Raw genomic sequence first — 18,597 nt, forward strand, 5'->3', positions numbered from 1 at the left:
TGTTGTTGGTGCAGGCTTGTTGGGCCGAATGGCTTCTTCCGGTACTGTTGTGATTCTGTGATTGTCTCATGATTCTACAAGGATGATGTAAATCTCAGTAAGAAATCCATGAGCTTGTACTTGATGTTTAAGAATGTAGTTTTTTAAAAAAATTGTGAAATCATTCAACTAGGCAAAATGTGAATGCAGCAGATCAGTTAGTGCCATTTGATATAAAGGGACATCAGAATAGAATATTAGTGTGAGATAAAAAGGGTAAAATTCTTGAAGCACCATATAGGGGGATGTTGTAAGGGAAAATTTGTTTCATATCCAAGGCCAAATTGAAATAACTCCTTTGGAGAAAAGCACACAATCAATTCCTATTGTTCCTATAACTGAGAGTTGACCATAGCCTTTCCAGCCATGGGAGCATGATGAAAATAGGCAACTAACTTCAGGGTTCAGTTGGTGTAATTCTTGGGCTGCTGGAAGTCATGAGACCAGGCCAATGTCCTCGGCTTTCTGCACAGCATGACTGAGATCTGGTTTTAGCTGGGACATCCCTGTAACTCCTTACCAGCAATTTAAGAATTTAACTGTAAAAATATGTATTTATTTTCTTTAAAATTTGCAGGAGGAAGTTCAGATAGCGTCTTGTCACAAATTGCAGCCCAAAGACGGAAAGCAGCAGGATTACCCGAATTAAAAACAAACCGGTGTGAGGTTCTGCCTCATACAACTTCTGTTGAAGATAGCCTTCCTGAACTGCCAACATCTGCAACTGTGGGTAACTGCATTGCACAGGTAACTTGTCTTGAGTTAAAAATTATGACCATATCAATAATAACCATATTCTTAAAATGGCCCTCATAGCTTTGTTCTTATGAGCATTCGGATTATTACACAATCAGAAATTTGGTTCAACAATTTCTGCACTGGTAATATTAAACAGTGGAAAAGCCATAGAGTTGCAATAACATGTTTGTCATCTTTGGCAAGAAAAAAATATAATCTGCATTGAAAAGTCACTTTATGTTCTCATTGAAAAGGGTTGTACTAGCAATACTATTGTTAATTGACAAAAGGTGAAGAATACAAATTCTCAAGTTATCCTTGCCCTTCACCTTTGCAAAACAATTAGAAAATGCATTGAGCTGTGAATTATTTACTGATTCTTGATGTATACCATTATGTTGTCTTGACTTGCTTTTGATTGCTGTGGCAATTTTCAGAATATTTTTACTCTTGTTTCAGAGCTTTTTTTGTTTCTTGCCTCTTTTCAACAAATCACATGGCTTGGAGGATGGGGAAAGTATTATCTAGTGATCATGTTTTTTTGTTCCAGAATGTGGGACAGACTTGAAGGTCTGACTGATGTCAGTTTCTTGTGTTCATATTCTACTGCATTGATAAATGTTAGCTGCTTAATACTGAACAAACACAAGAATATTTGTGCACTTGCACATGCAAATTGTTGTCACTCCTTAATACCCAAGTGTAAAATGTTATCAATGATTTCTTTTGGTAATATAGAAATGTGGAAAACCGCGTCCCTCATCTGCTACATCATCAAATTCAAAGAGCACCTCTCCTACTCTCACTCCATCACCATCTCCCACCCCTAAAAGTCCCCAGGGCGAATCATCATTGTCCTCGTCTTCACATCAACAGTCTAAGAGCAGTGGTGGGTCCAGTAGTGGAACCCTCACAGATGAAGGTAAGCCAAATGTGCTAGGAGGGGGACACCACCACCACCAACACACACACACACACACACACACACACACCCGCCCCCCCCACTACCCTCTGGCAAACTTCATTGTACTCAGTGGTACAAAGAGCCTATATGCTCTGAACACTATTTAGAATTTATAAATCTCTGTTGATAGTTATCAAAAGGTAAAGAACTAATTTAATACCCATGATAATTAAAGTGTCCAACAGCAGTTTTGTAGCTACTAATCTGTTCACGCTCACCCTCACCACAACCTTTGATCTTATCCCATTGCTGACTCACCTAGTTAATCCTCCTGTAATGGACCCTTTCCCTGCATGGACCCTTTCCCTGCCTCCTTAGTTCAAGAGAGACAAAGTTAAACATTTATGTTTGACAACTGAAGTTTTAAACTTTGAAACTTTAACTGGTTTAACCATTCATGACTTAACCTTGCTGGAGATGACAAAGCACCATATTGACCTGATTTCCTCTGCCAGAACTGATGACTATTCTTGGTTTATCTTGGAATGTAAAGATGACGACGACACCCCCCCCCCCCTCCCCCAACTTATATAAGGAAATAGCAGTTGGAGTAGGCCATTTGGCATTTCACGCTTATGTTGCCAGCTAACAAGATCATGGTTGACTGTGGTCTTAACGCCACTTTACTGTCTGTCTCTTGTAACCCTTGACCTGTAGATCAAAAATCTGTCTAGCTCAACCTTAAACAGTCAATGATGTGATCTCCATTGCTCTGTGGAGTAAGGAATTCCAAAGATTGAGAGACGAAATCCCTAATTTGTCTTGAATAGATGTGCCTTATTTTGACATTGTGCTTCCTCCTTGTTTTAGATCATCTCACCAGGTGAAATATTGTCTCAGCGTCTACTCTGTCAAGCTTCCTCAGAATCTTCCATGTTTGAATAAGAATATATCTCATTTTTTCTAAACTTCAATAAGTATAGGCTTGATTCTTTTCTCATAAAACAGCCCCTTTATCTCAGGAATCATACTAATAACCTTCTCTGAACTGCTTCCAATTAAATACATCTATTCTCACTAATGCTCTGTGCAGTCATAACAAGGATTCCCTACTTCTGTATCCATCCCCCTTCGAATAAATAAGGCCAGCATTTGCCTTCCTAGCTACTTTTGATTTGTGAACAAGGATGCCCAGTTCTGTCTGTACCACATCATTCAGTAGTCTATCTCTTGTTTTCAATATTTTTCTGCTTTTCTATTTTTCTCACATTACCTTCCATCTGCTTAGATTTTTTGTCCATTCATTTGACCTGCCTATTTCCATTTGTAGACTCTTGGTGTCCTCCTCTCTATTTGCTTTCCAGCATTCCTTTCTACTGTCAGCAAATTTAGTTACAATGCACTTTGTCCTTCATCCAAGTAATTAACATAGATTGTAAATTGTTGAGGCCCCAGCACTGATTCTTGTGGCACTCCATTGGTTACAGTTTGCCAAACAAAAAATTACCCACTTATCCCAACTCTGTTTCATGGTGATTAGCCACTTCTGACCATGCCAGTAATCGCACCCTCAAGACCGTGACCTCTTAGCTTCTGTAGTAAGTTTTTATGTGGAACCTTATCAAATGTGTTTTGGAAATCCAAATACACTACATCTACTTGTTACATCCTCAACGCTAATGATTTAGTCAAGCATAATTTACCTTTCACAAAACCAAGTTCACTCTGCTTCATTGTATTATGATTTCTTAACTAATACAACTTGCACCCCTTGACTCTCCATTGCCTATTCACCATCTACAAAGCACTAGGCTGAATACTGTCCCCTTGCCTGGATGGATGAGGCTCCAACAACACTCAAGAAGATTGACATCCAGGACAAAGCAACCTGCCTAACTGGTACCCAGTCCACCAATCTAAACATTTATTCTCTCCACTATTTACATTCAGTAGCAGCAGTGTGCACTCTATACGAGATGTACTGCAGTAATTTGCCGAGACTCCTTCAACAACAATGTCTTCCAACCTCATGACATCTGCCATTGATAGAACAGAGGTCATAAATGCATGTGAGCACAGCCACCATAAAGTTCCCCTCCAAGCTATAATCTATCCTGACATGGATCTAAATTGCCTTTCCTTCATTGTTGCTGATTTACAATCCTGGAACTCCCTAACACCACTGTGGATGCAACTAGATCACATATTATTCAGTGATTCAAGAAGACAGCTCACCACCACCACTTCAAGAGGAATTGGGGATGAACAACAAATGCTGGCCTTTCAGATGCCCACATCTCATGAAAGAAATAAAAATCCCAGCATTTCTCCACCTCTAAGTTTTCTCCATCTTCTAGCTTCTTGCCAAACTTTGCAGTCTTTCAAATTCAAACCATTCTCAACTTCCTTAGGTGGCCATGAATGATGCATTTTTTTCTGTATAGTTTTTCTTCTTCAATAGAATCTATTTTTGTTGAGCATTGTGAAATATCTCTAGAAATGTCTGCCTCTGTTTATCTACCATCTTCCTTTTAACCTAGTTCCCAATCCACTGTACCAACTTCATCTTCCTACCTATTATTGTCTTTATTTGAATGTTAGCTACTAGTTTCAGACCCAAATTTCTCAGCCGCAAACTGAGTGTTATGATCTCTAATCTGAATTCTACTTCTGCTGTTCTGTAAAGATAACAGTCTATCAAACAGCCAGAGTGCATTAAATTCTCCTCACATCCTAAGAAGTATATCAGGAAGATGTTAAGTATGGGTTTTTTGAAGGCTGGAAGCTGTACGAGAAAGGTCACATCTTATTTGTGACTTGTACTTTATCCATACCCTCCTCCTAGGATTGTAAGGTTCTTGACTGATTTCCAATGTGATGCATGTAACTATGATTTAAAGTAATATCAGCTAATATCACATGTTCGATTCTTTTTCTTTCCAGATGAATTATCCAGTATTCTAAAAAGGCTGTCACTGGAAAAATATCAACCTATATTTGAAGAACAAGAGGTAATGCCAGTATTCGTCAGAAATGACATTCTAAAAATTTTCTTGTTTTACTTGAACCTTCCATCGTGCAACAAGAAAATAAAAGATGTGATGTATACACCTGCCCCCATGACAAAATATTTTATTTTGAGGTCAACTTTGACACAGGCTGTATTCCTTTCCAAAGTGTATGATGTAGAAGCTTGCCTTTCTACTCTAATTCTCTCCTGTCTATAATTTCAGCTGTTATTTCTTAAAATGTTTTTCTTATCAAACTTGGTAAATAACTTTTTTTGAGTGATTCTCAACTTTTTCTTTACGTGAGTATACTGGGATCAGTGTGGAAAAGTTTGAAGAAAAGCTAAAGAACGTTATGATCACAGTGCTTACAATTTATAATCAGTTTTCTTTATATTACCTTGCCTTTTGTGGTAGATTTAATTTCTACATTTTGTTTTAACTTCAAGCTTTCCTCAACGCTATTATCATCATAATTGTCAAAAATTCTTGGCTTTTTTCCTTCCTTGTATTTACTTGGTCACAGACCACTCCGTCACTCAGACGTTCTGTACAGGCATATGGCCAGTTCTCAAATTGCCTGACAATGCTGGTCTTGGGCTTGTCAGTAGTCAGGACTACTCATTCTTTAACATTTTTTCTTACTTCTAAAATCTCTTTTCTCAATTTTTCAATGGATTTTTAGTGATTAGAGGAAATGATTCTCTTTGTGTCTCGGTTCTGCTTCCAATTGTTTAATAGTATTTTGCTTTCTTTCAGTTTTTATTACTCTTTAAATTTGCCCTCTAGAGGGAGTCTTTTTAAGAAGTATTCTGATTGTGATTCTGTCAATGCTGACTCTTGCAGTAGTGTTTTTGTTCATTACTGTGTATAGTCCAATGGAGTATAATATCCCACTTCTACATGTTCTCTCTCTTGTCTTTCTGCAGTCTTCCACTTTAATTCTCTCTCTAGCTGTGAAAATAACTTGGTGAGTATTCATCCTTGTACAGAATGTCTATCCAGTCTGTTCTCGATTGTTTCTCATAGTACTTGTTGCAGAATTGATTATGAAGAACCAACTCTTTTTATCGTGAGCAATCTAAAATTGAAAGCAGAATGGCGCAATTAATGAGTTAAAATGTCAGGTGTAACTTGACCTAATTTGATGATCAAAACTATACTTGAGGCCAGTCACAAAGTTGACTGCAGTAAATTAACTTGTCATGGAGTACTATTCTGTTGCTGCAATAAATTGATGGAAATCCATTTTACATCTAATGTAACCATTGAGAACTTTGGAAATGATTAGTCATAGAGGTTTACAGCATGGAAACAGGCCCTTTGGCCCCACTTGTCCATGCTGCCCTTTTTGTTTTTTAAAACCCCTAAGCTAACCCCAATTGCCCATATCCCTTGATACCCATCGTACCCATGTAACTATCTAAATGCTTTTTAAAAGACAAAATTATACGTGCCTCTACTATGACCTCTGGCAACTTGTACCAGACACTGTCCACCCTTTGTATGAAAAAATTGCCTCTCTGGACGCTTTTGTATCTCCCATCTCACCTTAAACCTATGCCCTCTAATTTTAGACTCCCCTACCTTTGGGAAAAGATATTGACTATCTAACTTGTCTATGCCCTTCATTATTTTATAGACGTGTATGAGGTCACCCCTCAGCCTCCTATGCTCCAGAGGGAAAAAAGTCCCAGTCTATTCAGCCTCTCCTTATAACTCAATCCATCAAGTCCCAGTGGCATCCTAGTAAATCTTTTCTGCACTATTTCTAGTTTAATAACATCCTTTCTATAATAGGGTGACCAGAACTGCATACAGTATTCCAAGTCATTGGCCATACCAGTGTCTTGTACAACTTCAAGACTTCCCAACTCCTGTATTCAATGTTCTGACTGATGAAACCAAGCATGCCGAATGCCGCCTTCTCCACTCTGTCCACCTATGACTCCACTTTCAAGAAGCTATGAACATGTACCCCGAGGTCTCTTTGTTCCGTAACTCTCTCCAATGCCCTACCATTAACTGCCCTGGTTCAAATGACCAAAATGCATCATCTTGCATTTGTCTAAATTAAGCTCCATCTGCCATTCGTAAGTCCACGGGCCCAATTGATCAAGATCCCATTGCAATTGGAAATAACTTTCCTCACTGTCCGCAATGGCACCAATTTTGGTGTCATCTGCAAACATACTAACCATACCCCCTATACTCTCATCCAAATCACTTAATACAAATTACAAATAACAGTGGGCCCAGCACTGTTCCCTGAAGCACACCACTGGTCATAGGCCTCCAGTTTGAAAAACAACTCTTTACAACCACCCTCTGGCTTCTGTCAAGAAGCCAATTTTGTATCTATTTAGATACCTCACCCTAGATCCTGAGAGTTTAACTTTACGCAACAACCTACCATGCGGTATCTTGTCAAAGGCCTGGCTAAAGTCCATGTAGACAACATCGACTGCATTGCCCTCATCTACTTCCTTGGTTACCCCTTCAAAAATCTCAATAAAATTTGTGAGATGTGATTTTCCACTCTCAAAGCCATGCTGACTGTTCCTAATCAGTCCTTGCCTCTCTAAATGCTTGTAGATCCTGTCAGTTAACTCGGTAACAAAACTAATTTGCCCCTAAACTACATTTTTATAAAAATGCTGCCTGTCAATTTCAGGCCCAGTCACTACCTGGATTGAGGTTGGGGGGAAGGAAATGGGCTAATTGCTCACAGCAGAGGCCCAGGAGGTCATGCCCCCTCACTGCACCTTAAATGGAAACCAGGTTAACATATGGGCAGGAGTCTCACTTCTGAAGGTTGTGGTCTTTGTGTAGCCTTGGTGCATCTAACCAGGGACTAAAGGATAAGATCCTCCCTCACCCCTAGCTACAGTTTTAATCTCCTTACCTAAGAAAGGATATACCCGCTATGGAGGGAGCGCAGCAAACACTCCCCAGACTGGTTCCCAGGATGGCCGGACTGCTCTATGAGGAGTGATTGGGTCAACAGGGCCTGTATTCACTGGAGTTTCAGAAGAATGAAAGGGAATCTGATTGAAATGTATAAAATTCTGACAGGGCCAAACAAACTGGAAGCAACCTGGCTGGAGTGTCTAGAAGAAGAGGTCACAGTCTCAGGACACAGCGAAGGCTAGTTAAGATTGAGTGAGGAACTTCCTCCTCATCTGAGGGAGGTGAACCTATGCCAGAGAAAGGTGTAGAGTCCAAGGCATTGAATATATTTAAGAAGGAATTCAATAGATTCTTAGACTCTAAAGGTGTCACAGACTCTGAGGAGAGTGGGAATGTGGCATTATGAAGGAATCAGCCAGGATAATATTGAATAGCGGAGTAAACTCGTTGGGTAGAACGGCTTGCTGTCGCTCCTGTTTTCTGTATTTCTCTGACTAATCCAAGCCTCTTAGGTCTGTGTGTTTTACATAATTTCTCAACACAGCAGAGTAAAGTATTTTAAATGACTAACCTGGGGATTAGAGTTTGAATCCACAAATGAAAAATAAGGGTTGTTGAGATCAGGTGTTGAGGGGGATGGGGTGATTGTTCAACTCTCTAGAGCTAATGCCCTTCACTGTGTTGTGAACAAAGAGCAAATAGTATGCATACTGCACTTCAAAACAGTGAAGTAACTGGTTTCCTGCTGCAACCTGATCTGTTCACTGCACTCAGGAACTGACAACCAGGAAACATCGTAATATAAAACATACATCAGCTATTTTTCTGATTTTTCTTTTAATTTAGAGGTTTTTTTGTTGCTGTGGTTAAATTTGAAGATGTTTTTGTGTATGCTGTTGATGAAATGATTAGATTGCCAGTGTTTTGTACTTTTATGGCGAATGACCTTGTTGTGCAGTTCCTTTAGAATTACCTTCTGTATGTTATAATGTGTATTACTGCTTGAAAAGAGCCTTATTCTATCTCTTACATTCTTGCAATGCCTGAAGTGAATTGTCAAGGAAAAGGTCACTTAAAAATGTAGTTCTGTGACTTTTTGTTCTCATGACCATCCCAATTATATATAGTATTGTGTAAGAGAAACTCTCCTACCTGGACTACTATTAATTATTTCAAGTGTGTATTTGATGCTTGTGCCCAAATTGGACCTTCAAGCAAAAAAAATTTTGTTATACCTGTTGTCTTTTTTTCAATATTTTACTGAATTTCCATAGGATATACTCCTCAAATCCTTGAATTATTTAATACCATCATCTGTGTCAGTTTTAGCAAATGTTAAGTTTGCAAGCATTTACTGTAGTTGATGTCTGAGCAGTAACATTCTGGTATGGTTGCTAAAGAAAGCATGGTCTATAATATTTATCTGTTACGTTGTTTGAAGCTTTTTGGCAGATTTTGCTGAAATGTTGTCACTCTGCCTTGGTTAACCTCAAACACACTGAAAACTGAATCATTATTGGATCAGCATCCATCACCATCTTCAGTGCAGACAGGTATTAGTTTTACCAAAGTCAACAAGAAACATAGAATCATCGAAAATGTATGATGCAGACACAGGCCATTCAGCCCTTTGCATTTGCTATCTGATCTGATTCAGCTTGATTCCACTTTCAAGCTCTTGGCCTGTAGTCCTGGAAATAACTGCACTTCAAGTGCATATCCAAGTATTTCCTTAAATGTAATGACTCTACCAACATTGTAGAGTGAGTTCCAGATCCCCAATATCTGCTAAGTGAAAAATTCCCCTGCACTTTTCTCTAATCCTGCTAAATATATTTTTCCCTAGTTACTAATATCTCTGTTCATCAGATAATTCGTACCTATGCTCTTTATCTAGGTCCATCATAATTTCATACACTTCAATGAGATCTCCCCTCAGTCTCTTTTTGCTCCAAAGAAGACAATCTGTTACCCATTTGTTCCATACATAAAATTCTGTGTTCTTGGCAGTAACATGGTAACTCTCCTCTGCACCTCTCTACCTCTCTAATGCTCAACCTATTGTAGAAGAAATTTGTGCAATAGTTACTCAACCACTCTCTCAGTAAAACTTCTTGAATATATCCCACATTTTACTGACCTATGATGGATATGCAGCTTCAGTATCCATGTTCCTGTGACTCCATCTAATTCCGTAGGGATTTATTATGAAAACACAGTCTGGGTTTCCAGTTTGAGGGCGTTCCATCTCTGGTATCAAATTGGGTCCATAATTTTGTCTTTCAGAAATGAATGTATCTTCTCTTTTGAACTTTATAATATGTGCAATTTGAAACACTTGTCATGGAAATACTGCACTTTTGGTGTTCTTGTTTCAATGTGTAGTTTGAGGCCTACAGCTACTAGTTGTCAACGTTATCATCCAATCCCAGTCTTGGGATTAGTTGCCAAAGATTGTAACCCATTTTGAACCAAAAAATTGTAATTCTTCCCTTTTTCTTCTCTCCTCCACTTCCACCACCACCGCAACACTCTTCCCCACCTCCCCTCAACAACTCTTGAATTAAACACAGGCTGAGTTGAGGTTTGGTTTATATGTATGCCTGTACGGCTCTGGGTGGATACTATGTGGATTGATGCTGCCTCTGGTTGGAAACTGTGGAGGGCCATTCAGGTAGAGTACTTCCAGTATGGCTACCTGAACATTTTATTTGAAGTAGAATTTAAAAAATAACATCTGGACAATTTAGTTAGCTGCTGCATTGACATAGTATGGCACTGGACTAGTTACCACCTTCTTTCTCCAATGTATTCACTGTTGCAAGCAACCCATGACCCCTTCCAACCTAGCTTGACCCAAATTTCCATGACCTGAACCACCCACCCCAAAATCCGGAATTATCTGAAATCTGGCATGGTCTCGGGATGCTGGATTTAAGGTGGTTACTGTGCAGTGACTATTTCCTGTATATCCCTAAAAGAAATACATATTGATAATCCCCACTCCAGGGATTGAGTATGTAACTAAGGCTGATGCTTCATGTTGTATGTGGTGTCATCTTTTGTACTCACTGGAATTTAGAATGAGACAATCTCATAGAAACACAAAATCCTGATGGGACTGGACAGACTCGATGCAGGAAGGATGTTCCTGATGTTGGGGACATCCAGAACTCAGGGTTACAGCCTAAGAATAAGGGGCAAGCCATTCAGGACTGAGATGAGGGAGAATATCTCAGCTGTAAAGCTGTAATATTCTCTACCACAAAGAGCTGTTGGGGCCAGTTCATTAGATATGTTCGAGGGAGCCGGATGTGACCCTTGTGGCTAACGGGATCAAAGGGTTGGGGGAGGAAGCGGAAATGGGATCCTGAGAGTGCACGATCAGCCATGATCACACTGAATGATGGTACAGCTCAAAAGGCTGAATGTCCCACTCTTGCATCTATTTTCTATGTTGCTGTGATGTGTTAAATTGAGACCCTATTTTTCCTATGTGTGGATATAAATGATTATATGGCTGTTCTTCATAAAGAAAAGCATGGTCAACGTTTATCCATCAATTAGCATTGCTAAAAGCAGATATTTTCATCAATTAGCTCCTTGCTATTTATGAGACATACTGTGGTCAAATTGACTGTTCTATTTGTTGATATAACAAGTGTGACTGCAAGTAATTTATTGGTTGTGAAGCACTTTGGGATTTTTGTTCGAAGTTTAAAAATCATAATAAATACATCAATAAATGGGAGCTCCTGTCTTTTTTATGAAACCCAGTATCTATAACATTTTTGTTTGGATCTGCAGCTGGTAGGTGTGTTCTAGCAGCTAGTTTTTATTTCCTTGCCAGGTCTCCCATTCCTTCCTCTGTGGTTTGGTTTCACACTTGGAGAAGAAAGAGAAACCTTGTGTTCATTCTTTCCTCCCCACCCATTTCCCTGAAACCAATGAAATGCAAATTGTATACTGTCAACTGATGCCTTGTTTCAAAAATGAACTGACTTAAGAGCAGAGCATGCCTTTTTAATGCTACTTAATAGCAGTGTTTTTCAAATTGGGATCTCTGTACCAAAAGATTTTAAACAATGATTGTGTTCATTTCCCAGCAGAATTCCTGTATGAAAGATGCTCATTATATGTCTGTTGTTCAAGTGTCCAAAAATATAAACTTGCTCTTGCAGGTGGATATGGAAGCATTCCTGACACTAACTGATGGAGATTTGAAGGAGTTGGGTGTAAAGACAGATGGCTCGAGGCAACAGATCTTGGCTGCAATCTCAGAATTAAATGCTGGAAAGGTATGGATAGAAATAACTACAATACACTGTGGAAAAGATTTCTTTAAATTTGTTTCTTGAATATATTAATCCAGTGGCATGAACATAGCAACTCTGTTATTTCTTGTTGTTCAGACTTGGTGTGTGTATAATGCAAATTTATGTTTTGTGACTAGATCCCATTAGTGTAATAACTATTACAGTAACATACTCTGAAAAACTAGTTTCCTGAATACTTAAGCTTTAAGATCAGGCTGGGTTTGGTTTCTGTAAGTGGTGTGCTTTCTACTATCTTGAACTCCACCTATATTCCTATATACCAAATGCCTATATGTCCAAAAATCTTGCATATATTCTTCAGAAAATCTTCCACTTTAGTGTCATTCATAATCTCACAATGCTGAGATTGTATGTTGAAGTAAAGTTCCTTCTCTCCAAACCTGTAGACCTTTAGATAATGCATCTTGATGGTTAACTGCTGATCAGTTTTAAGCTAATGTGTTCTGTCTCACTGTACAAAGGAACAAGGAATGCTGTGGACCTTTGCAGATTATTAAAATTATGGACTGAATTAATATTAGCTGATCTGTTCCCCCCATTTGTTCCACCTAACCTTGCCTCTGACATTTTTGACAATTTGAATTTAATTTATATAGTGCCCTTAATGTGTATGGTGGCACAGTAGTTAGCACTGCTGCCTCAGTGCTCAGGGACCCAGGATTCAATTCCAACCTTGGGTAACTGTCTGTGTGGAGTTTGCACATTCTTCCTGTGCCTGTGTCGGTTTCCTCTGGTTGCTCCTGTTTCCTCCCACAGTCCAGTAATATGTGACTTAGGTTGATTGGACATCATAGTCCCTTAGTGTCAGAGGGATTAACAGGGGAAATATGTAGGGTTTGAGTGGGACTATTGTTAGTGTAGGTTTGATGGGCTGAGTGGTTTCCTGCACTGTAGGGAGTCTGTGATGTCTATGATAAACAGCTTAAGACACTTCATAGAAGTATTATAAAGCAAATGCATCAGAGAGCTGCATATTTGGATATATGGTCAAATAGTTTTTTTAAGTTTAAGTTAACTTATTGGTATTGGAGCTGAAAGAGAAACCATTATAGGTGAAACTTTGCCTATGATTAGATTCATAAGAATTCAATCAGACAAATGCCATCCCACCCAGCCAGATAACAGAGGCATTGGAGGCTTGATGGTGGAGTCAACAATGTCAAGCTGCAGTCAGGTCAAGAAAGACATAGGATGGTTCACACATAACTATCTGTCAATGACTTCAGATGCAATTGACTGTGATGAGACACTTGCACAGCAAATTCTAACACTTAGCTATGTATTGAAGCTACTCCCCTTCACAGAACTTAAAGGGTTTATTTTTATTTTACAGTAACTACTTTCTAATAATTCCAGAAGATAAAGTTAAAATTTTATAACCATCAGAGGTATTCTCAAATACATGATGATTTAAGAATCACTTGGTTCTTTACAATATGCTATCTGGCTCAGAAACATGGGTATCCCTTTTGCCAGTACTCTTTTTATGCTTTCTTTTGGTTTGAGTACCCAGCTACTTTAAACAAATTTTGCTTAGGGTTCCAGCCCTTTTTCCCCACTGAGGTGCATGATGCTGCAAGCAAGTTGAGAATTGACAAAAATTCACTTGATGGAGTGAATGCCACAGAGGCTCTGGGCCTCATTTAAATTTGTAATCTGATAATCTGCATTTGCTAAATTGGAATGTGATCTTCAATTTGAGTTAGCTTTTTACAGAATATAGGTTCATGTGTTTGTAGGCTCTGATTAGATCAACGTTTCTTTGGTGAAAACAATAATTCAAATAGTAGACAGAAAATGTTGACTTGGCTTACAATAAGTGGCCCATAAAACTACCAAGAGACGAGCATAACTTGAATGCATAACATCTCGGTGCGTGGAATTCTGACAACATCACCAACTGCACCACTTGTCCAGTTTCTTCCCCTAAGCCTCCTGCTCGTGTCGGCCTTTATTCCTTGTCTGACAAACCGTATGAATTACTATACTGCAAATATAAATACTGTTTTTAAATACAGGGGCGAGAGAGGCAGATTCTACAGGAAACTATTCATAACTTTCATTCTTCTTTTGGAAGCAGTGCGAGCAATACCCGTCAACAGAATTTTCTGCAATGTAAGTCTTTTCTGACTAGAGCAGTTGATGAATAAACTACACGTGATTACTTTAATCCACAGGAGTTTGTATATTTGGAATAGTGTGTGTACAATTGGAGAGTTACTATGGAAAGTTAAGAACTCTAAAGCCTATAGTTTTCAAAATGTGCTGTCCAATCTTTCAGTGAAAATCCTGCCTGTGATGCTGATAGCTGCCTTGTTATTATTAACTGAAAGTTGATGCCATTTCTAGTTGGACATCATTAGATTTAGATGTGGAGCTTTCCTACATGCGCACTGATGTCTGCTGTTTTAATTGAACCACCTTCATCTTGGAAGAAAGACTGTTTGTGGTTTGTGGAAGTTTTATATGATAATGCTTCCATAGCTTCCTCAACATTGAACGGATATAGTGGACAGTTGAATTAACCATTAATTGTAAAATGTACCTGGGCCCAAAATAGTTTACTACTCAGAATCATCCCTGAATGTGAAGAAGCTGCCAGCTTATTTTCTCAACAGCTACAGCACCTATCTTTGGTGGCAGTCTAGCTCTGCTGCCTCACAGTGTCAGGAACCAGTGCAGTTTTGGTCGCTGCACTTGCGCAAGGATGTTTTGGCCTTGGAGGGAGTGCAGAGGAGGTTTACTAGGCTGATACCGGAGTTGAGGGGGTTGAGCTATGAGGAGAGGCTGAATAAACTAGGCTTGTACTCGTTAGAGTTTAGAAGAATGAGGGGAGATCTCATTGAGACATACAAGATGATGAATGGGATGGATAGGGTAGAGGTGGAGAGAGTCTTCCCGCTCAGAAAGGACAGTAGGACTTGGGGGCATAGCCTCAAGATAAAGGGGGGGGGGGGGCGGTTTAGAACGGAGTTGCGGAGGAACTTCTTCACTCAAAGGGTGGTGAATCTCTGGAATTCTCTGCCCGTTGAAGTGGTGGAGGCTGCCTTGCTAAATATTTTAAAGACGCGGGTTGATGGGTTTTTGATAAGCAAGGGGATTAAGGGTTATGGGGAGAGGACGAGAATGTGGAACTGAGCCACAACAGATCAGCCATGATCTTATTGAATGGCGGGGCAGGCTCAAAGGGCTAGATGGCCTACTCCTGCTCCTATTTCTTATGTTCTTATGTAACCCAGGTTTCCCTGCTTGGGTCAATGTCTGTGTGGAGTCTGCACATTCTACCTGTATCTGAGTGGGTCTCCTCCAGGTGCTCCAGTTTCCTCCCACAGTCTGAAATATGTGCTGGTTAGGTGCATTGGCCATGCTAAATTCTCCCTCAGTGTACCTGAATAGGCACTGGAATGTGGCGACTAGGGGATTTTCATACTAACCTCATTGCAGTGTTAATGTTAAGCCTACTTGTGACACGAATAAATAAACTTTTTAAACTCAACCATCAGCAAGAACAAAAGCTTGTGGACCTCTTTCTCATTAAAATTGAGACCATCTTATCCACCACTGTCATTTCCTCCTTTCTCAGGATCTATTTCTAGCACTTTTCCTGGCAATGCAATCAAACATGCCATAACTAGAACAAGGATACTGGGTAAGCCATTTAGAATTAAGATACGACACTTAACTCTAAAAGTAGTGAACTTGAGGAATTCTCTATTACAGAAAGCACAGAATGTCAATTCACTGAATATATTGAGGAGCTAGATTTCTGGACTTGGTGAAAAGTTATGGGGACAGTGTGGTGTTAAGATAAAGAATCAGCCTCAATCATATTGAATGGTGGAGCAGGCTTGAGGGGCTGAATGGCCTTTTATTTTCTATATTTCTATCTCTGCTCATAGGATGCTATTAGATGGTTTCTATGGATATTAACTTTCAATAGTACAGCCTAAAAAGGTTTCCCATGATCTATTCTGTTTTGCTTAATTTGGAAGTTGAACATACTAATATATACCTGCAGAACTATATTCCTGGGTGAGATTTATTTTCAGCTGAATAGTTTTAAGATGTCTTATTATTGGAAGCCATGTGAAATGTAATGTATCTATTTAATTCCCACAGCTCCTACTGCCTGGGTTAGTAAACCAATTGTAACAACAGACAAGAGATTATCTTGAATTGGAAAGATGGTTGAAAGAGAATCTGTATTTTGGTGCATATTCACTACCATGACTAAGGTCTCAGATGAGATGAGACTTAAATGGCTGCTTGCTCACTTAAGAAAAGGACTTTTGAAAATATCCAAGAAGCTGACTATCCAACAAAATCTATGGTATCATGCCAAACTGAATGGGAAGATAGAGATCAAATGTCATTTTACATTGATAGCACAAATAATGAAGTTCTACCTTGTCCTGATGTTTGATTTATATATAATAAAAATTTGTGCTGTCTATTAAAGTATGCAAGATGCCTTTCAAATATGCAACCAATAATTTTGCACAATTGTAGAGTATGAAGTGTGATTACCGTAACAGTAAATGCAGTCTATCAAAACCCATGTTTAACTTATTTTCTTTAGTGTTCAACTCAGCAACTGATAACTTAATATCCTGATGTAACTGGGGATGCTATCAAGCCTGAGAGTTTCAGCTGTTGGTGATATTCTATGTGCAAGATTAATTTAGGTACAGTAAAGCTAAACTTTCCACTGTTTAGCCAGTGAGTTAGTTATGGTATCTTTTGAACTAATTAATAAGGTTGGGGAAGTACATCAGTTTCTAATCATGGTTGAAGCTGATTGCACAAAGACTTAACTGTTTAGCTAACCATGAATTTGAAACATTTCACTTGGGGGATTATATTACTGGAATAAATTACTGTATTTAGCATGTTTCTCAATTGTACAGTATCAGGTTTAATTATCACCCAATGTTAGTTGATTTTGTGAATAGCAGTAGAATGTAATTGAACTTCAGTGGGGAAATAGTCACCTTGAACTGATGGTTGTCCATTTTGACATGCTAATGTGAAAATCAAAGAAAAAAATTGGTCCCTTGTAACAGTCAAACAAAATTGGGATTTGTTTGTATAATCCTACACTAAATTACCTTACTATTTCAATACATGAGCTCATCCATGACTTTACAGTAACTAACTGTATAAGTAAAGCAACAAGAGTTTGTAAAGTGTCACTTGTAATTTGTTTGTAAAAACAATATTTGTATGTTGAAAATAAACATTCTATTTAATAGCTTTTGAATCTGTTGTATTATGTGGAGCTTCTGACCCAACAGCCCATAATGAAGACTTCAGGATGAATGGTGGCAATTTTGATTTGATTTATTATTGATTTACTAAGTAATAGCATTGTATTGTTTCTTGTATGCTATACAGCCAAGACATACCATTCACAGAAGGAAATGAGTGTGCAGAATGTGGTATCACAGTCATAGGTCAGGTGTAGATAAATATCAACTTAATGCAGGGTAAATCTGTTCAAAAGTCTGACAGCAGGGAAGAAACTGTTCTTGAGTCAGTTGGTATGTAACCTGAGACTTTTGTATCCTTTTCTCAAAGGAAGGTGGTAGAAGAGAGAAGGTCCTGGGTGCGTGAGGTCCTTAATTATGCTAAATGCTTTGCTGAGGCAGCGGGAAGTGTGGACAGAATCAATGGATGGCAGGCTGGTTTGCATGATGATTAAGCTACATTTATGACCGTTTGTAGTTCCTTGCAGTCTTGGGCAGAGCAGGAGCCATACAAAGCTGAGACAACTAGAAAGAATACCTTCTATGGTGCATCTAAAAGTTGGTGAGAGTCATCGCTGACATGCCAAATTTCCTTTGTCTTCTGAGAAAGTAGAGGTGTTGGTGGGCTGTCTTAACTATAATGTTGGCATGGGAGGACCAGGATAGGTAGTTGGTGATCTGGACATGTACAATCTTGAAGTTCTCGACCCTTCTACTTTGTGCCCTTTGGTGTAGACGGGCATGTTCTCATCTACGCTGTGACAATATCCCTTTTGTTGATTTGAGGGAGAGATTATTGTTGTTGCACCAGTTCACCATCTTGTCAATGTTTGAGATCTGACCCACTAACTTGAAAATTGAATTGGAGGGGAGGAACTGGAAAGTATATAGGTTGCTGCTAGCAGAAAAATCAAAGACAAAAGTGGAGGCAGGAAGAGTTAGACTGTAAAAAGTAAATCGTCGAAAATTTCCAGCATGATTAGCCAGATCAGGGCAAGAAAAGGAAGCAGATTTGGTACAAATTCAGAGTAGAAGTAATATGTTGCAAAAGCAACTTTAAAATGAAAATTGCCTTGGAGGCAGTGACTATGTCTTCCTGCTCTGAACAAAATATTTTGCATTTTTGCTTTATTTGAAAGTCTGCCACACTAGAGCTAAATAAAAAGACCTGCAAAACCAGATTCCTAGGTGAGATTTAATTTGATTGTTTTATGCATGGTACCATGTTGTACTTGATATTTTTGGTTTGTATCATTTACAGGTGGTCTGGAAGAATACCTTTGTCCCAATCATGGACTTTATATAAATTAGGAAGAATTAGACAGCTGCAGAAAGTGCTTGTTCAGGTCTTTTGTTTCTAATTTGATCATCATTCCATCATGTCCACAAAGATGGCAGATTACCAAAAAAAAATT

General features: G+C 38.8%; 1 protein-coding gene across 3 annotated transcripts in view; it reads left to right on the forward strand.

The window, feature by feature from the left end:
• Positions 1-17,196, forward strand: part of anks6 (ankyrin repeat and sterile alpha motif domain containing 6) — a 42,047-nt gene extending 24,851 nt beyond the window's left edge. Inside the window, exons 10-15 of one of the 3 annotated variants that reach the window (XR_013888621.1) lie at positions 617-786; positions 1,516-1,699; positions 4,625-4,692; positions 5,619-5,659; positions 10,173-10,273; positions 11,781-11,866. Coding sequence is in view for 1 of the 3 variants with exons in the window: in XM_080203189.1 (XP_080059315.1) it covers positions 617-786; positions 1,516-1,699; positions 4,625-4,692; positions 11,781-11,897; positions 13,955-14,051; positions 16,056-16,111 (692 nt within the window). In the remaining 2 variants the exon portion in view is untranslated. Of the gene's footprint in view, positions 1-616; positions 787-1,515; positions 1,700-4,624; positions 4,693-5,618; positions 5,660-10,172; positions 10,274-11,780; positions 11,898-13,954; positions 14,052-16,055 lie in introns of those variants that run through there. The other 2 variants (XR_013888619.1, XM_080203189.1) reach the window with 2 other exon arrangements.
• The last annotated feature ends 1,401 nt before the right edge of the window (positions 17,197-18,597 follow it).

This window comes from Carcharhinus amblyrhynchos, chromosome 2 (genome assembly GCF_965287045.1).
Source record: "Carcharhinus amblyrhynchos chromosome 2, sCarAmb.v2.hapA, whole genome shotgun sequence".
In the NCBI taxonomy this organism is placed as follows: domain Eukaryota; kingdom Metazoa; phylum Chordata; class Chondrichthyes; order Carcharhiniformes; family Carcharhinidae; genus Carcharhinus; species Carcharhinus amblyrhynchos.